Genomic DNA, 18,496 nt, shown 5'->3' on the forward strand with positions numbered 1-18,496 from the left:
AAGGTATAGTAGTGATTTTGGGAGAGGCGGTGGATCTGGCTTTACTAAAAATGAGATCCAGCATAGCAATGTTGTTAATAACAATGTTTTCCTAACTCACCATAGACATTCAATCTGATCTCCTTCGTTTGCTTTCCAGCTGCGTTGGATGCACTACACTGGTAGCGTCCCCGGTCATTTAAACGAGAACTCTTTATATGCAAAATTTGACCTTTGCTGAGAAGCTCAAAACTGGGATCTCCCATAAACAGTGGCCTGGAAGAAAAGGTGAAGAATTGACAAACAAATGCAAAACAATGAAATGCAACACTTGTCAGTCTTTTATATTGCTTATGTGCAGAAACAGTCAGAGGCAGAGAGTGGTTGAACATCCTCCAGAGGATGGAAGTTTGTGATATGGGTTTACAACTAGCACTAAGGTTGTGGTTCTTTCAAAGAGAATATTCTGAACACTTTAAAAAATAATATATTTTTTAAAACAATAACTCTGATTTTTACACAATTTGTTGTCAAAAAGCCTACATACTTTTGCATATGCCTTTCAAATAAAAAGCTGTGCTTCTGAAAGTTTTCTGTGATAAAAAAGAACTGTACAGCCTTTACATCAAATTGACTGTTTTCGCAAAGAATTGTGTTTCTTAAAACAAAAAAACTGGCTCATAAAAAGAAGAAATTTACAATCTTTACAAAATAGTTCTATATATTAATAAACATATTGGTCTGCATGTAGCAATGCAGCCTGGCCAGGTTTCTGAAAATTAATCTTGTAAGTAAAAAAAACTGCAAAAACAATTTTCAGCAAATATTTTAAAACAGGTTTGAAAGCCATTCAGTTCTACATGAATTTACATCTTAAAATTATAACACACATTGTTTACATATGTCTTTCAACCACTTTCTGCAAATTACTACTGAGTAAAAAGTCTGCAGTTCTTTCTGCTGAATGTTCCAACTGTCTGCACATGCTCTGAAGAATCAGAATTTAGGAGCTATGGGTTGATGGGAGACAAGTCCAAGCAGAGGGCGTGGACTAGTGAACCAATCAAGATGCTAAAGGAGAAAGATCCCAAAAATGCATCTGTTTTGTTTATACTCTAGTGTGGCAATGTTTGTTTGGAACCACATTCAGTTGCGGTCTTCCTTAAGTAGCTCGCGGAGAAAAAGGTGGGTGAGAGAAAGCTCATTGCAGAACATGATAATGAAGAATTTTATAGAATAAAAAAAAAAGATTTTGTGTGAATGTTTAGACTGGAGTCCACATTTATATTTGCTTTATAACACTGTAGCAGTTAATAAATTGCCAGCACTCACTTGCCGTCTTTGAACCATTGAATCATGGGGAAAGGGATTCCTACGACTTTGCACTCCAGACTGGCTTCCTTGCTAAGCATCACAGACACCTCACTTGCTGTTCCAGCTCCAGTGATTGTTGGTGGGACTTTAGAAAAAAAAGAAATGTTAAGACCCTGCTTCACAAACAATACTCTGTTCCAATTTACCAAATCAGTCATGATTCACAACAGTTGTAAATTATCCCTACACCAGTTTATTAACTAAACTTTGTTACCCAAAGTAGCGTAATCTACAAATCATCCCAAATACAGTCTCAAGTGAATGGGATTTAGAAAAAAACACACTCATGGTTCTTGTTTAAATCCCTTAGTTTGTGTATTTTAATCAACTGTGTAAAAGATGCCACTTTATGGGTATGAGACACATTGTTGATTAACATTTGAAATGATTTCCATTCTCACTGAAAATTACTTCCCTCTTAGATATCCATTCTTTTTCCACTGTCCCGGGCATTCTGGGGCAGTTGAATGTTGCCTTTGAGATGCAATATAAATGTGCAGAAATGTGTGGGGAAAGCACTCATAAATGTTTGGTTAGAGTTAAACCTGAGTGTGCATTCAACACATTTACAAAGGTTTTCCTGATCACTACTATGACCTACCTCTGAGAACACTTACAAGTGAATGTAAGGGAGAAATTGAAAGTTCACAAAGTTACAAAATGTAAGTTACACACTCTTTTTTCAGTGAAATCCATCACTTCTTGAACTTTTGTAAATACAATGTAACTAAAAGAGGTGCTGATCTCTCCATTGTACTGGCACAAGACAGATGTAAGTCTGGAAATCTGCCCTGTAAACCAGTTTCTTTAATGCGCCACATTTAACATTGATTGTGTTAAAAAGGACACACCATCCTAAAGCATTGAACAGAACTGATCATTAGATGGCAATAGATAAGTGCTTTCAAACCACCCAGGCTGTACATTTCTCTACAGCTCCGTGAGACATTGACTTTCTTTTACTCCAGTCTGTCTGTCCCATGATACTTTGAATTTGATCCGAGACAGGTTTCTTACCTGTATGAATGGTTTTCCAGCTTTAAGTTCTTCTAGATTCACACACTGGGCATTAATCCACCATCTAGTAGTTGGTTTCCAAAGGGATGCTGCCAGATAACGTGAATCCAGAAGTGCTTCAAACGCAAAAATATTGCTACTTGTAAGTAACTTGTTTCTTTGGCAGCGTAAATCTCTCGTATATTCACATGCTGTGCATGGATCATGTGGCAGTATGAGCTTTTTGTGGAAGGTTGGAGTGACGTGGGTGGTTGAAAAATATGTTTTAAGCACTTTCTAGGAAGTTAATATTTCCTTTCTTCTTCGATTTTGGTTTCTTATCTGTTTTCGCAGACAGTGTATAACATGATTTCCACTATTCATGTCATATTGTTTACTTTGAACTTGGCAAGTCCCTGGTTGGTGGCCACATTACCACGAAAAAATTGCTTGGTTCTCCATAGCTGCTCTCTCTTTTGTATGTGATACATGATACCCCTCCTTACATCCAGTGTACATAGAGGTCTTTCTTTTTTTGGTTGTTGGAAAAAGGAGGGTAGTTGAACAGATTGGTTTACATGAAAATAAATTATCACTTTTGGAATAAATATGGGGTAAGTCTTAATGACTAACCTATCTTTATGAGTTTGTTGGTGGGGTTTCTGAACAGTTCAGGCGAGTAACTCTCTGAGTCTATGTGAAAAGATGACAGCTATTAATAAGACTACTTTAGCTTTAATATGCACATAAAGTTAAATGGCTGTCTCATGAGCCGTAAGAATCAAGCGAGCAACTTTAGACCCATCTCCTTGCTCCCCTATCCAGCATAAGTGTTTGAGCAAGCCAGCAGCAACCAACTCACAGCCGACTTCAAACTTCACCATCTTCTAGAAAACACTCAGAGATACAGAAAGAACCCCAACATGGAAACAGCCCTCATCGTGACCACCAATGAGATTTTAAACATCCTGGACTGAGGAGAAACAGAATCACTCATCCTATTTGATCCTGCTTGACTTCTCTGTGGCTTTGAAACCGTCTCTCACAACACCCTCTTCAGAAGACTCCATGAGATTGTCGTACAAGGATCCACTCTCACATGGACTTTTCCTCCCTCACAGGAGGAACCCAAAGGGTCACGCTGCCACTCTTCACATCAGAGACCAAGGAGTTGATATCTGTGTCTCACAAGGATTGCCCCTCAGCCCGTCGTTTTCAACATATACAAAACACCTCTCGCCAACATCATCCGATCACAAGACATCACCGTCATCACCTATGCCAACGACACTCAACTCATCCTCTCCTTCACGGCCAAGACATACTCCACCAGAACCAACTTCACCAACTGCATGACCATGGTAGCAGACTGGATGAGAACCAACTGCCTGAAGCTCAACTCCAAGAAGAAAAACACACTGGTCTTCGGCAACAAGACCTCCCCATGGGATTCCACCTGGTGGCCATCAGAGCAAGGGCCAACACCCACAGAACACGCAAGAAATTTAGGGATCGTACTAGACTACAAACTCAAAATTACGGCTTAAATCAACGCAGTGTACACCTCCTGCTTCCACATCACATGAATGCTGCAAAAGATCTTCAAATGTTTGCCTCAGAACAGCAGACGGACCGTCACGCAAAAGCTCATTACCAGCAGGCTTGACTACAGCAAAACTCTCTATGCTGGAATCTCCAAACAACTCCTATAGAGACTCCAGACCATCCAGAACACAGCCACAAGAATCATACTTTAACGCCCACGCCACGCCACACCCACATCACACCACACCTCAGGAAGCTTCACTGGCTCCCCATTGATAAGCGCAGGCAATTCAAACTTCTCACACACACATACAAAGCCCTACACAACATAGAACCAGAATACCTAATCAGCCGCATACACAGCCACGGTCGGTAGTAGGAGTTCCTGCAGGGCGGTGACGTGGGGAGGGGGAGGGGCAGGGTGGGGGGTAGTAAACTATGGATTACGGAGGTTTACAGGTAAGTAAACATATAAATTAATAAAACAAATTTTGTTGCGTGCACTGCATCCCCAAATGCGATGCAGTGCACGCAACGAAATTCGTTTTATTAATTTATATGTTTACTTACCTGTAAACCTCCGTAATCCATAGTTTACTACACCCCACCCTGCCCCTCCCCCTCCCGACGTCACCGCCCTGCAGGAACTCCTACTACCGACCGCGGCTGTGCATACACTTTCACAAACCCACCAGACACCCTAGCTCCGCCTCCCTCTCACTCACACACACTCTCCTCATCCACGAAAGTAAAACTAGAGGTAGCTCATTCTCCTCCATCACACCCAAAATACATGGAATGACCTTCCTCAACACATCAGAGCCTTCGCCTCACTTCTTGAATTCTCCAAAAAGCTGAAAACCTGGCTCTTCATGCAGCACCTTGGGACTGCCCACCTTCACAACTTACCCAAGAGCCTGGATACCCTCTTTGGTGATTAGTGCACTATACAAATCGACATAGCATAATATAACAGCAGTTGGCCTAGTACCAGCTTAAGGCTTCGCATAAGAAGCAAAAGTAGATCTTGGATGGCAAATTCTTTTTGCTCCCTCTAGTCTTTTTTTAGTTGCGAAAAGATTGTTTCCCAAAGATCCTCTTGTATTTGCCATTGTGGCTAACAGATGTCCATGTACAAAACTGTGAGTGAGTTTACAGCCATGTATGTGCCTCAAGTACCTGATGATTGCTTTGTCCCCTTTTAAGTCACTTAATAGGTTTTACTTCGTACACCAGTGAACTTGTCCTTTTAGATGTATTGCATCCCTAATCATCTCTAAGCATCTGTTCGGTAGGCTAAAATGACTGAATACCAAGGGTCAAATTGTGACAGATATCCGTCCCAAATGAGACGAATATCCTGTCGACCTTATTACAAGTGCATTATGATATAAATGCACTTGTGATAAGGTGAATGGAATATCCGTCACATTCGTGACAGAATATCTGAACACAAATTCGAAAGAAGGCCCTAAATCTTCAGGAGACAAGCTGGCATGCCAGGTTGTTTAGATCGGAGTGACACACTCTTCCCTTCTGTATTGTTGGCATGTTTGGTAAAATGGATGTCCTTATTACTGTACAGCCTGCCATCTCTGGTAGGCCCATTTTGGGGCCACTAATATCATTTTCATGTTTGTCTGTATTTCTTGACCACTACTGGTATCAGTTGGACTGGTTGTAAAGCACGGTCAAATATTTCAGAACAATCTACCAACAACACATTCCCTTGGGATTGGTGACATGGAAACCTGGATGCAAAGTCTTTTGAATTTGAATGGGTTACAAACATCTGGTTTTGAGGTATTGGCCAGGTCTGGGTCTAACACCTCTTAACCTAGTTCCCATACACGAGAGATCCACTTGTGCCTGCTGAGCTGTCTGCTTTTATATTTTGATCTCCTCAAAACTATGTTGCAATCATCAAAGTTTCATTTTGAGTTGCCATTTCCAGATGTCCTACACAAGCCTTAACAGAGCAAAGGACTTTGCAACTCCATTAATTGTGATACTGTTGTTTGTTTAGACCTTCATCATCTACCCTATTACTTCATGTGGAATTCCATTAGTGTTTAAGTACTGTCTTCTGTTCCTACAGATTTTTTAGTTTGACTGATTCTTTTTGTGTCCCCATCCTCTAATATTCAGATTCCTCCATATGTGCACCCCGCCTTGTGTATGATGCATCTGTGGTGATGGTCATTGTGAGGGTTGGTTGATTCTAGTCCCGGGCTCTTGCCATGTTCTTAAATGTCCAACAGTGTAACTAGTGATTAATATGGAACAAATATAAGTGCAGACACCTAAAGAAGTTTTTCTGAGAAGTCCACCACTGATCCTGTCAAATGCCAGGGTTTCACATACAGAGACTGACTACCCTTGATCTCATCTCGTGCCTCTTTCTTCCACCGCCCTACACTTCCTGTTCACTTTCTACCTTTGTCACTGTTTTCCTAGCATTCACTTTCACTTTCTCCTTCTTTTTCCTGTTCTGCCTTTTCTTCTCTCTTGCACTGGGTAAACGTTTGATGGTGAAAAATATGTCCTGGTACCCACAAATGGGTGCTGGTGCTACCTGCAAACATCAGCACAAATAAAGTACTGACTATACCTACTTCAGCAATTTGCTTACTTGTGACTGCGGCTTACAATTCTTGGAACAATGTTTGGAAAAGCAGTATGTCACGACATTACATATATTGTTTTTCAGCTTCTCCTGATGAAGGGTGTTCTTTCCACCCAAATGAATTGGGATTCATTCAATTAACAGCTGCTACTACAACAACATTTTTGAATTGTTTTTAAATTGTCATTGTAATTCTTCACAGAGTGATATATTATTCATTTAAAACTGTTACGTTGTTTACCATGACCTCAACATTTGAAGTTACTTAATATACAGATTGAAGTGTACTAACATGTTTAATTCAGCCTACAGGCTCTTACGGTTGGAGAACACAGTTTCTAGATATCGTTTGGTTACATGGGTTCTTGCATTTGTTACATGGAGATGGGCAGGCTCCGTCACAGAGGTGGACACCTAGCTTGATTAGTTTGTATTAACTTGATAAGCTTTGAGTGCACTGTATTAACTTGGTTCCAAAAGTTGACAGGGAAGATATTTTGAGTACAGGTGCTGGACACTGGTGTTTAAGAGTTACCCAGCTACATGATGACTTCACTGAAACTAGAGATGTTTGTTATGAAATATCTCAGATTAATAAGCCCACACTGATTCCAGTGATGGATTTATTAATGCATGCACCCAGAGAGAAACTTAGAGGTGCCTCCTGAAAACCTACCAACTTCCTGAGTACTGGCTCGACTGGTGCAGTCCAGCCTGCCACCACAGCCAGGTATCTGACCCCCTGCACATGAAAGCCAGCGCTTTCTGAGGGCAGGACAATGCCTGCTTCTGTTGGAGGTGCTGTCACTTCCTCCAAGCAGAATGGCTAATTAAACAGTTTATCAAAGTAGGAGGCTTCAAAGGCCTCTGCCACCTTAGATATGTGACCCACGGCTTCCTGAGAGAAGGGAAATGCCCCAGCCCCGGGGCTATTTGGCACCAGGACAGGTGGGAAAATTAGCTAGTCAGGAGGCCTATTCCCCTGTCATGCTAGTATCACCCCTAAGGTGGGCTACTTGAAGTGAACAAGACTTTTAGAATTCCACCATCTTAATTTTGGCAGAATTAAGCTCTCCTGGTCAGGGTTATGCCAACTTCCCATTGGAAGTGGTCATATAGAGGGAGTAGACACCCTAAAGGTAAGTAGCCCATTGGCTACTACCTGCTACTCCCCATAAAGCTCCTAAATGTAATATTTAGGTGGCAGCCCTGACACCAGGAACTTAGATTCGATCAAGAAGAGAGGACAAAGAAGTGAGAAAAGAAGACTGACTGTGTACTTTTGGCACCAAACCCTGCCTGCACAAAGTCTATACAATTGTGACCAGCGACTCGTCCTGCAGCTGATCAGCTTCCAAACACCCCAGGAGACTACCAGCCTTTCGCAAATTGCCAGCAATCTCCCTTGGAGTATAGGAGCTAATTACCTGCAGTCTGCAGGCACAGAGGAGCAAAGTCCGGTTCAATGAGTTGCTGCTCACAAACCAGCCCGATGCAGCAGCCCCCCTGGAAGAGGTACCTGTGCTCTTGAAGGTCAGATCTGTCCTCCCACCAAGTGAGCAGACATCAGGACAAACTAGAGTCGCACAAGATAAAATACCTGTGGTACCAACTTCCTTGCAGCAAACAAAGACCGCGAGAGTCCAGACTCCAATGACATCAAGACTGTTCAGCCATGAAGGTACATCAGCACAGCAGAAACCCACTTCCAGAGTGGCCAGGCTTTCATGATTTTTGCACCCTCAACCGGTGAGACTGATGTCCACAAAGCCCTAGAATGCTCAGAGGCCATCCGACCATTTCACTCTGCATCCAAGTACCCCAGAGCAGGTACTGACGAACCGACTGTGCTTCCTTGTTCCCAGGACCCTTGTGACCCAAGTCCCCTGTTAGGAGCTCCTGGATTTGTCCCAAAGTCCCCCTCTGCAGCCCGTTTCTAGATGGCCCCTTTTCTTTTAACCGGCATAGCACGCACAGCTACCACCCTACTCAGCACCTCTGCAACTGAACATCCCCGGGCAGATAAAGAGAAACTGCTGGTGGTACTTTGACCGTGGCCTCCTACAACCCTAATTCCTGAAGGAGACCCTCAGTAACCAATCGCAAGTAACTGTATGCAACATATGCCCTTTCTCAGATAGGGAAGCATTGCTGTGTAAAGACACATGATATTGAACTCTTTTTCTTACCTAAAAAAATCCATAACTGCAAAAGTATTTTCATGACAATGAAGTTCTTGGTATCAAGATGTATATAAAAATACAACTTATTTTTCTAATTTGGTCTCGGATTTATTCTGGAGTGTGTGTCTCATTTTGTTTTTCATTTGTTTATTACGTTTTTTTATGGTACAGTTACATTGCAATTGCAGGTACAATAGAGATACAAGGGTGGTAATATCTGACTAATCGTCAATTCAGGAAACATGTTGGAACACACTTTACAGCTGGTCTGGTCCTTTCCACCCCTTAGGGCTATAATGTGCAGTTGTATACGGTACAGCATAGGGCCCAGAAGCGCCCCTCAAAGTAAATATTCTGTATGCAATCACATTGTCCACTGCATTCCACGATAATAACATTAACCATATTTAAACTGCTACATCATGAGGAACTAGTTAGCTCAAAAAGAACGGAGGTGAACTTCATGGGTAAGGGGGTGGGGTAATGGGTTGGGGGATAAGGGCGAAAGAAAGTGGGTTTGCTGCCTCTCAATGCAGTTCTAAGTTCGCTCTAGGTAAGTTTCCATCTTCTCAGCAAAAGTCCCATGTTTTTGAATGTGTGTCTCATGTATTGCCTCTGTGGGTACAACAAATGTTTAGCACTAACTACTCACCCACACTACAACTCAAGAGAGCATTTGGGATATCATTTGTCCTCTGTCAACCAATTGAGGTTTGCCTGGACTCTTTACACAGTGTACCTCATTTTGGTCCACTATATAAAGAGCTAGATTCCTACAGAAGTACATAAAATACATCCCTAGGTAGCACTCCTCTTTTTGTGCTCTCTCCATTGTCTCCTTTACCAGAACTTGTACTTCCTGTTGTAGTAGTCTGAGGTGATTTGCCTTACATCTTTGCTTTTTTGGTGAAATGTTGAGAGGTAGTTTTTTTAAAACAAAATACGTTATTTGATTTATTCTCTTCAGCTCCCACATGCTGGAGGTAATATTCTGCCATACCAGAAGAAAACCTCCCTGGCTGCGTCCTATACGTATTAAATGTCAGAGACAGCTGAATGATAGTCATCTGTTAGATGAGCAAAATACCTCTTGCCCTGACTCAAAAGACGTCAGTCTCCCTTGTGCAGGTTCCTGTCATTATAGAGTTGCACCTTGTGAAACTAATTCCTTGCCAGTGTGAGACTGCTGCTGATGGAAAAATAGGATTCCTACTTTTTCCGGCATGCATCTTCTGAAAGACGCTCTAGCCAGCATCACTCTCATTGCTTTAGCGGTGTCCTTATCTATCTTTATTTATCGGAAGGATTCATCCATTACTGGCCTAAAGAGATTTTCTCCAGGTGGAGTCCTTCTAATAACATTTGCTTGAAATTCAGATTTGAAGCCTGAGATTCTGAACCAAACCAGCCTCCTCAGTATTATGCCAGTGCACACTTGAGTATTAGCTTTGTCAGTAGCTTCTATGGCTGATTTTAAACTCGAGTCTGCAATTTTTTCCCCTCCTGCATGCAAGTGTTTGCCCTCTTTTATACTGCTCTGGTAAGCATCACTTTTATTTTCAGATGTGAGGTGGTTTAATTTTGCATTGTTGCTAGACTCAAAGAGAAGGCAATAATATGAACTTTCCGATTGGAGAGTTAGGTTTTCACATTATTAATATCGTCCAGAGGCTTCACCATTCAAACTGGCAATTATCTGAATAGTGGTGAGTGGCTAATCTGCATCCCTTGTGATTCCATGCCAAGATAACAACAAAAAAGAAGATTATTAGGCAATTAGGTAGACTATTGAGGCAATCAGTTCAGAATAGGTGACTTCCAAGCACATTGTAGTGCTCAGTGTGGTGAGCAACAACTGTCTTCCCTGGGACTTTTGGAGGAATCTCACCAATAGGATTCTCTCCAGGCTTAAGTTCTACCAAATTTCATCATGGTGTAAGAGCCAACATTGGTCATCCCTGGAGGACAATTCTATGGAGAATGAGCTACAAGACCTGACCCCAAAAAAGGAAGAAGTAGCACAGTGGTATAATCATCTCCTTGCTGCAGCAGACAGGAAGTTGGAACATCCATACGTGGTCTGGGAGAAGTAGACACACTTTACCCATTGATTAAATCTGCTTCACTCAGGAGAAACCACTTTTTTACACTTCATGGGATATACTGGTGCCCACTTAAAATATCCAGAATAAAGGGCTGTGGAGAAGCCAGATGTATGAGATGTGGTGCCCAGAAGGCGGACGAGATCCATGTGTTTGCTTCCTGTCCCAAGATTCAAGAATTCTGGGGAAATGTGGGTAAGACTCTCTCCAAGGCCCTGGGTACCGAGGTTGAGGTAAGCCCTACTCTTATTTTGTTTGGCACTATATTGACGCCTGAAGGGCCGGTAGGATTTATGGGGTTACAGAACAAATTGGTGTTTATTTGATCCTGTTGGCTAGGGGAGAGATCTGTAAACTATGGCATCAGGTGGTACCATCAACGTGGTGGAACTCAGTAAGATACTATAGAGATTTAGACCAGAAGGTTAATGCATATAAAGGAAAATCAGACTCTAGGTTATTTTGGAACCTGCTAGATGATTTACTTTCTGATTGGACTGGATTAGTTTACAGGATAAGCTCCAATGATTATACCCCTTGATCACCTCAGGATGTATGCTGCGGGTGGTTCCCGTAAGAACATCAGCTGAGACTTGTACCCCAAGTGGTAGCAGGGGTGCATCAGGCCGAGAGTTTGCTACAGCTACGTAGGTCATATGAGAAAAAAAAAGAAAAAAAAACAGTGCTCAAACAATATAGTTGAATACAACTCTTGTGTCACAAGGGATGCTTTAATCTACAAAAATTAGGACCTTCATTGAGTAAATACATTTTAAAAAGTGATCATGCCAGATTCTGAAGAAACCTTCACACATGAGGTTATCAACAACCTTGAGAAGACAAACAGAAACAGGAGCTTTGTATCTATAATGTGCAGTGTGACAATCAGGACCTGAAGGGTGGCTATGTATCCATGGCACATTTTTGCCTGAACTCCAAATGGTAGCAGACATGTAGATTTTCTAGTTGGATTGTGACATCCTTCTCAATACTTTTTCCAAGTGTGCACAAATTGAATGGGAAACTCTTCTTGTAAGCGGGAATTGTTCAGCATTTCTACGAAAGTACAACGATTTAAAGAAATTGTTTGCCATAAAGTTAGCTGGATAGAGGGTGTTCAATATGTTGGTTGGTTGCTTTTCTTGAATGAGGACCATGCAGGTGTCTTTTTTTTAGGAATATGCAGTATCTGTTGTTTTAATTTCTCTGTCCAGTTGGCTTCAAAGTTGAAGTACATTTTGGAGAGCACATTGTTGATATTAGAGAGCCTTTCTGGTGAGGACGGAAAGGGGAGTGATTGTAGTGGATTGTCAGGAACTCGATTGCAGCTGTTCTTACTTCCCCATCTAAGGAAAGGAGAAGCAAAATGGTTCCTCGTTCCAGGCTAAGAGGAGCGCGTCCGTACTTGTGGTTGCTAATGCAGAAATTGCTGCTCTTGATTGAGGAAACTGGCTCTGAAGAAATCCAAGATGGCGGCCGCCATCGACTGAGATCTGAGCGCTCTAGTCTTTTGGCTAAGGGCTCGAGCCCAGGCAAATCTCTAGCGCGAGCTCCCTATGAGCCGCGCACTTCAACTGGAATTTTCGTAAGAGAGCAAAGTTCGTCTTCTGCTCCTGCGCTGAAGAAAATTTCTACTTCAAAATACCCCTGATTTTTCTCCCGCATTTAGCGGTAGGATGTGCACATCGGGAACGCTGTTCCCAGAATCATTAGAGTTCAGTATTTTTTCCTCCTGAGAGAAATTTTCTCATCAGGGTTCTCAGAAGGTCATAGTTAGAGCGAGATTTTGAGGTGACTTTCGGAAGAGAATCCATCCTTTCACAGAGGACAGCAAACTCAAATTACAACGTATCCTGCAATAAGTAAGACTGAATATTTACCATTGGTAAACAACCTTTACAACAAAACTTTTACAACGCACTACCATTACAACGAAACTTTTACAACGAACGCGATGTAACCACGCGATGCCATTACAACGCAAGTCTTTACATCGACTTGCGCTAGATGGCGTGCTAACATTACAAATAGTGTAGTTTACTATCCCAACACCTTCCCTACTGTTAAGTGGACTGGAGTTGGAATAGTAAATTACGCTTTTCTAATGTTAGCACGCCATCTAGCGCAAGTCGATGTAAAGACTTGCGTTGTAATGGCATCGCGTGGTTACATCGTGTTCGTTGTAAAAACCGCGATGTAACTGCACGCGTTGTAAAGACACGCGTTGTTACGTCATACATCCTTTACCATTTACATGAACTAAGTATTGCTGGAACTTGTATCCTTTGAAATATTCTTGAACTTTAAGAACCAGCTAATTTCACTTCAAGTTAAAAAGACTTCAGATTCTACTTGTTTGGAATAGCTAAGGAGAATTTGGTCATTAGCATTACTACAGTAATTACCATATCTACACACCAAGAGAGGGGCGAGTCTGCAGTGTTGTTCAGGTAGTTACCAGTTCAGAGGTAGGTTTGTGAGGAGGTTTAGAAAGAGCTTTAGAGGCATAAGTTTGTTCTCTCATCCTCTGCAGTTCCGGCCAAACTACTTCATGAGTCAATAAACAGATGTGGGCGTCTACACATAGAAGATTCCAGATTGAGGAAGTTGGGCAGTTCCTTGACACGCAGTCAGTCTCTCTATTTTTTCCCATTTCCCCTTTCCCCCCCGTGAGTGTCTATTCAGTTATTCTGATTGGGCAACCGCGTAGGGGACCTGGGAGTTGTCGTCTGCTTCTGTGGAAGATTCTGGCACAAGGTAAGAGTTTTCTGACATGGATTGGCACAGTCATTGATTTTATTTAAAATTGTGCCAGAGGATTTGATGTCTATGATTTGAAATATGGAGCAATGAGTTCTTCATGAATATCTGGCTGGTTTTTGAGGGCAGATAGATCTTTAGGTTCTGCGAAACTGCACTTTTTGTTTAGATTCTAAGCACAGAATGGCATAAAAATCTGGTCCTTTTCAGCTTTTAGTTTTTCACCTTTTAGTTTTTTCAGTGTCAGAGGACCCATTATATTTTTGATATCAGAGACAAAACGATTTATTATTTCTTCCAGTTTGTTTTGAGAGAACACACATCAAGTTGAAGTTCTATATTACCATTAAAGTAGGTTTCCATTGCTCACCAGAGGAGAATGGATCTCTAATGAATTTCTGCAGGGTTGAGCGTAGCCATGTTGTCAGAATAGTCCATTTCAGCAGGGGATAGCCCATTGAGAATTTTCTATAATACGATTATGTCTGGGGATTTCTCTTAATGTCAGTGAGAACATTCATAGTTGGGAGAGACCGTTCCATTTATGGATCATATATAGTGCAGATGTTAAAACCTGGGTGGCTTCCAACGTTTATTAATCTCACCTAGGGAGTTGTTTCTCATTGATTAGAGATTCATAACTGTTCCTAGGATTGCTAACTCAAAGATGAAAGATTTGACAGCTCCAGACATTTGGCAAATCATTTGAAAGTTGTGCACATTTACAGGTGATTTTGGTAACAGTAGTTAAGGAAAAAAGTTGTATAATTTATCATTTGGAGCATGACTACTTATTAATAGAATGACAATGAGGAATTCATTTTTTTCCAGCTTGGATTGGTAGATATTTTATGTATTTTTAGGCACTAGGATTTCTAATCATGTTTTAGGTTGTCTATACTTTAGAGTAGCCTCATACCCCCATTTTCAGCCATTAAATGTCCAGGACATACTTTATATGTTAAGAGGCATTCTTGTAACATCATGAATAATGAATATTAATTAGGTAGGTAAATATTTGACTGCAAACACTGGGATGGTGGCCTGCCAAAGCAATATAATTGCACCCCAAAAAAGAAACATAGGGGAGAGCAAACAGTGGTCTCTGGATCACTGCTTACTACCCTTGGGGTTGCTTAACACAATTCCCAAATGAGAAGCTGTCCAACAGTGACCGTTTCAACTTTGCGACTTAGTTCCCACCTACTTTGAGGAGCCAGTGAATGTTCAATAGGTAGCAACTGTGATTGCGATTGAAAAATGTTGATACATACCATATTCAATTGCAATTAGGAGTCCCTTTCACTCTCCTTCCTAACTGCAATTGGGTATTGGTTGTGAAACCCATTTGTGAATGCAATATCTTTTTCTGACTCTCAAAATGGGTTGAATACAGGCCAAAAGAGCCATCTTGCAGTCCAACCCCTGTGATTTGGTGACTAACAGCCTTTGCAACTGCAAAATGGCTTGGTGCATCAGGCCCGAAAACCTATACAAAAAGATGCTGTTATAGGTAAAACAGTGTTTAAATTAAGAAACATAGAAAATCTGACAGGGGTGTAAAATAGGATGGAGTGTAAAACCATGGAATATGGCTATGAAAATCCATGGAATTCATGACTGATAAAGCTTAACCTTTAAGTAACCTCTTGTGTCTTTTAAGGATCATTACTCACCAATCACATTGATGTTGAAGAGCTTTTCTGAACTCCCAGCCACGTTGATTGCCCTGCATGTGTACTGGTCAGTGTCACCTGTAGCAGCTTTCAGGAGCTTCAGTATCCTCCCCTTGTGAATGATCTGCACACTGCTACTTTCAACAACCTAAGGGCAAAAGAAAACAGACATGAAAGAAGGACTAAGAGAACAGCTATAGGAAAAGATGGGAAGTTACAAAGTATGGCATGACTGGGAGGGGGGCTCAGGTACATTACAGGGTGGCCAGTATTCTCTTCCTCAAACCATTGAACTCAGGAGCCCCTATGTAAACAGCAGAAACATCTTCCTATTCCTAAGAATAAATACCACCTAGTGGAATAAATTCAAAAACAGTATTGGCATGTTGCAATGAGCTTCATAAAATGGACTTACCACGACTCAGAATATTTCTGGGTGGCCTAACTTTTATGTATAAGACATTTGTCTACCTTTATAAGTCACTAACTGTATCAAATAGAGAAGTTACTTACACATAAATAGTTCACCAAAGCTGATATTAAAAGACAGTCTAATCAATAAAAAGTTCCAGAGTTTCACGTTAGACTTCCTTTCTTCACAGTCTAACCCTCTTTTGTTCCCAACTTGTGGTCACCAAATACTCAACAAAAGTGATGAGATTGTGGCAAAGAATGCTTAAGCCAGACGTTAAACCGACAGGCTGCAGAAATCAAGTTTGTAAAGCTAAGTCACTGTTTTAAATATAGAATCCAGACAGCATTACTAGCAGAAATGTAAACATATGAAGCCTATTTAAGGGTTCCTGGAAACAGAGCAGCCAGCAGAACTAACTACGCTACACCCCACCTCACCGCCATGATATAGAGTGGTTTTCAGAAAGACAAACAACTAAAAAATATAAATAGGCAGTCGAAATCATCTGCCTGAGTAATCTTTCTGGTACAGTGCTCAGGTACCTGTTTACTGTCCTTGGAGCTATATCAAATGCTGGTTTTGTGGGTGCTCCTAAGACGCAGAAGCAGAAGGCACTAAGCTGCAAATCTTGCTTAGAGAGGTGGAGAGAACAGTGGCCAAATAGAAATAAATCTTCCCTCTTGAGCACATGTGATCACTTTTCAGAACATCTATAATCAACCTCCAGATCATCTAATGCTAACAGAGCAGTAAAAAGAAGCCATTCCTAGACTGTCCCTCTGTTCTCCTAATGCATAGATTCTGTCATTCAAAAGTACAGAAAGAAAGTCTAGTTTTGGTAGCTCTAAACTACTGCAGGATGTGTTGTAGTGCTCACACCATGAAGTCATCCACCAATGGGGAATTTTAAAGCTCGATCAAACAACTTTTTTTGTTAAGGGTAAGACAGTGTTTGCTGTTAACTCCATTCAAAACTTAGGCACTCATTCCAAGAGGCTGGGTAATACCCGGAGTTAATAGTAATGCAGAAAATACAGACACAACAGTTTTGGATTCTTTCCCATGCAGTTTTACCACGCCGTCAATCTGAGTTCTACATTTTAGATGGGGGATTGCACAGTAATACTACACATACAGCCTTGTACTGCAAGTCAAAACTGTAAGGGGCATATTTACAAACCCTTGCGCGGCCAGTGCATCACTTTTTGTGATGCACCGGTGGCACAGTGTGCTGCCCCATATTTACAAGGTCATCTAAAGGCACCTTGCATGGCTTTTCGTGGGCTTTTAAATACGGACCCTTATAACACATGACTTTGCGTGAAAGGATTGTGTCATGTGTGTTGCTGTGGGTGTTCCTACACATCACCCATGGAGTCTGCCGCAGTTCCAGATTTACAAGAAATCGCAAACCTGGAAATGCATCGAAATGCTACCGCTCCCCAAGGGAGGAGTAGGGAGGTGCAACGAGGAGAGATGTTTTAATTTCTCCTTTTTTCCTCTTTCTATGCTTGCAGTATTCTGTAGCACACATAGAAAGAGGAAAATACCTTTTGTGATTGGTTTTATGCAGGAAGGTGTCCCTTCCTGCTCAAATACAATCATTCCCGCAACACAGGCACCTTTGCACCATGGTGCAAGAGTGCCTGCAGCAGCGCATGGCAGCCACTTGTGCACCACAGGAGAGCAAAGGGATCCGTCATATCATTGTAGATATGATGGTTCCCTTTGCTTCCAAAGTAACGCAGCGTGGCACAGCCAAATGGCTTGCAGCACCACTTTCTTGTAAATAAGGTCCTAAATAACGCCCTTTTTCCTGCACAAATTTTATCTTGCAAAATGTTATTGGTGAAAAGTGTTGGGTCTGGATGTAAACACACAGCATTACATCTGGCCTCGTAATTATAGCCTTTTGTATGAGGTAGAAGTATTATGTGGTAAGAGTGTTAGAAGATCTTACATGTAAGTTGTGAAACAATCAAAACACAGCACAATATCACACTAACATAATACATCAACAATTTATAATAACACATCACCACAAAGACATACCGGCAATACAGTACAGCACAGTATAAAAAAATCACAACAAACATAACAGAATGCAAAAGCATACCCACACATCAAATCACAACAAAGGAACTCAACATAACAAAACGACACAACATAATAATTCACCAACTCATCACAACAAAACAATGCACCAACACCAAACACCAAAAGAAAATTGAAACAACAAATAAGGAAGAGAAAACACCATGACAGTATATCACACAAAACAACAACATAACATAATAACATACTACAACAAAACAAAACACCACACGAAAATCCCAAATGAACACACCAAGGCAACAACAAAGTAACCATGCAACATAACACAGTACAAAAAAGAAAAAAACACAGAACACAATAAAATATCACAACAATACACTGGGAATGTTAGACTGCAGCATTGTGTATTGAGTTATGTTGCTGGTTGTTGCAGTGTATTGTTTCAGGTTGGTATTGTGGTGTGGTTGAGTTGTTGTTGTGTTTCGTTTTGTTCTGCTGTGCTGAGTTTTTGCATCAGCATTGTGATTGGCTCAGGGGAGCTTGGCTGCTTCCTGTTAGGTGCAGGAGAGATGACATGGGACAGAGCGGTGAGGAGGTGAGTGAATTTTTCTCTTTTTTTAACAATTGTTTTCACCTGTGTTTTATATAGCACGAACTTGACCCAAAGGTATCAGAGCGCTTTACATGAGCACCAGTTGCGTTACAGACTGACACATTAATTTTTGGTGAGCACAGGGAGATTAAGTGATTTGTCCAGAATCACAGGATGTTGAGCGTCCCTGCCG

General features: G+C 41.4%; 1 protein-coding gene across 1 annotated transcript in view; it reads right to left on the minus strand.

Annotated features, from left to right (window-relative positions):
• HMCN1 (hemicentin 1) overlaps positions 1-18,496 on the minus strand; it is a 1,072,905-nt gene that overhangs the window by 586,347 nt on the left and 468,062 nt on the right. Inside the window, exons 28-30 of the mRNA XM_085601687.1 lie at positions 15,242-15,389; positions 1,312-1,438; positions 101-255 (exon numbers count right to left, since the gene is read on the minus strand). Of these exons, the coding sequence (XP_085457813.1) occupies positions 101-255; positions 1,312-1,438; positions 15,242-15,389 (430 nt within the window). The remainder of the gene's footprint in view (positions 1-100; positions 256-1,311; positions 1,439-15,241; positions 15,390-18,496) is intronic.

Source organism: Triturus cristatus, chromosome 4_2, assembly GCF_964204655.1.
Source record: "Triturus cristatus chromosome 4_2, aTriCri1.1, whole genome shotgun sequence".
NCBI lineage: Eukaryota > Metazoa > Chordata > Amphibia > Caudata > Salamandridae > Triturus > Triturus cristatus.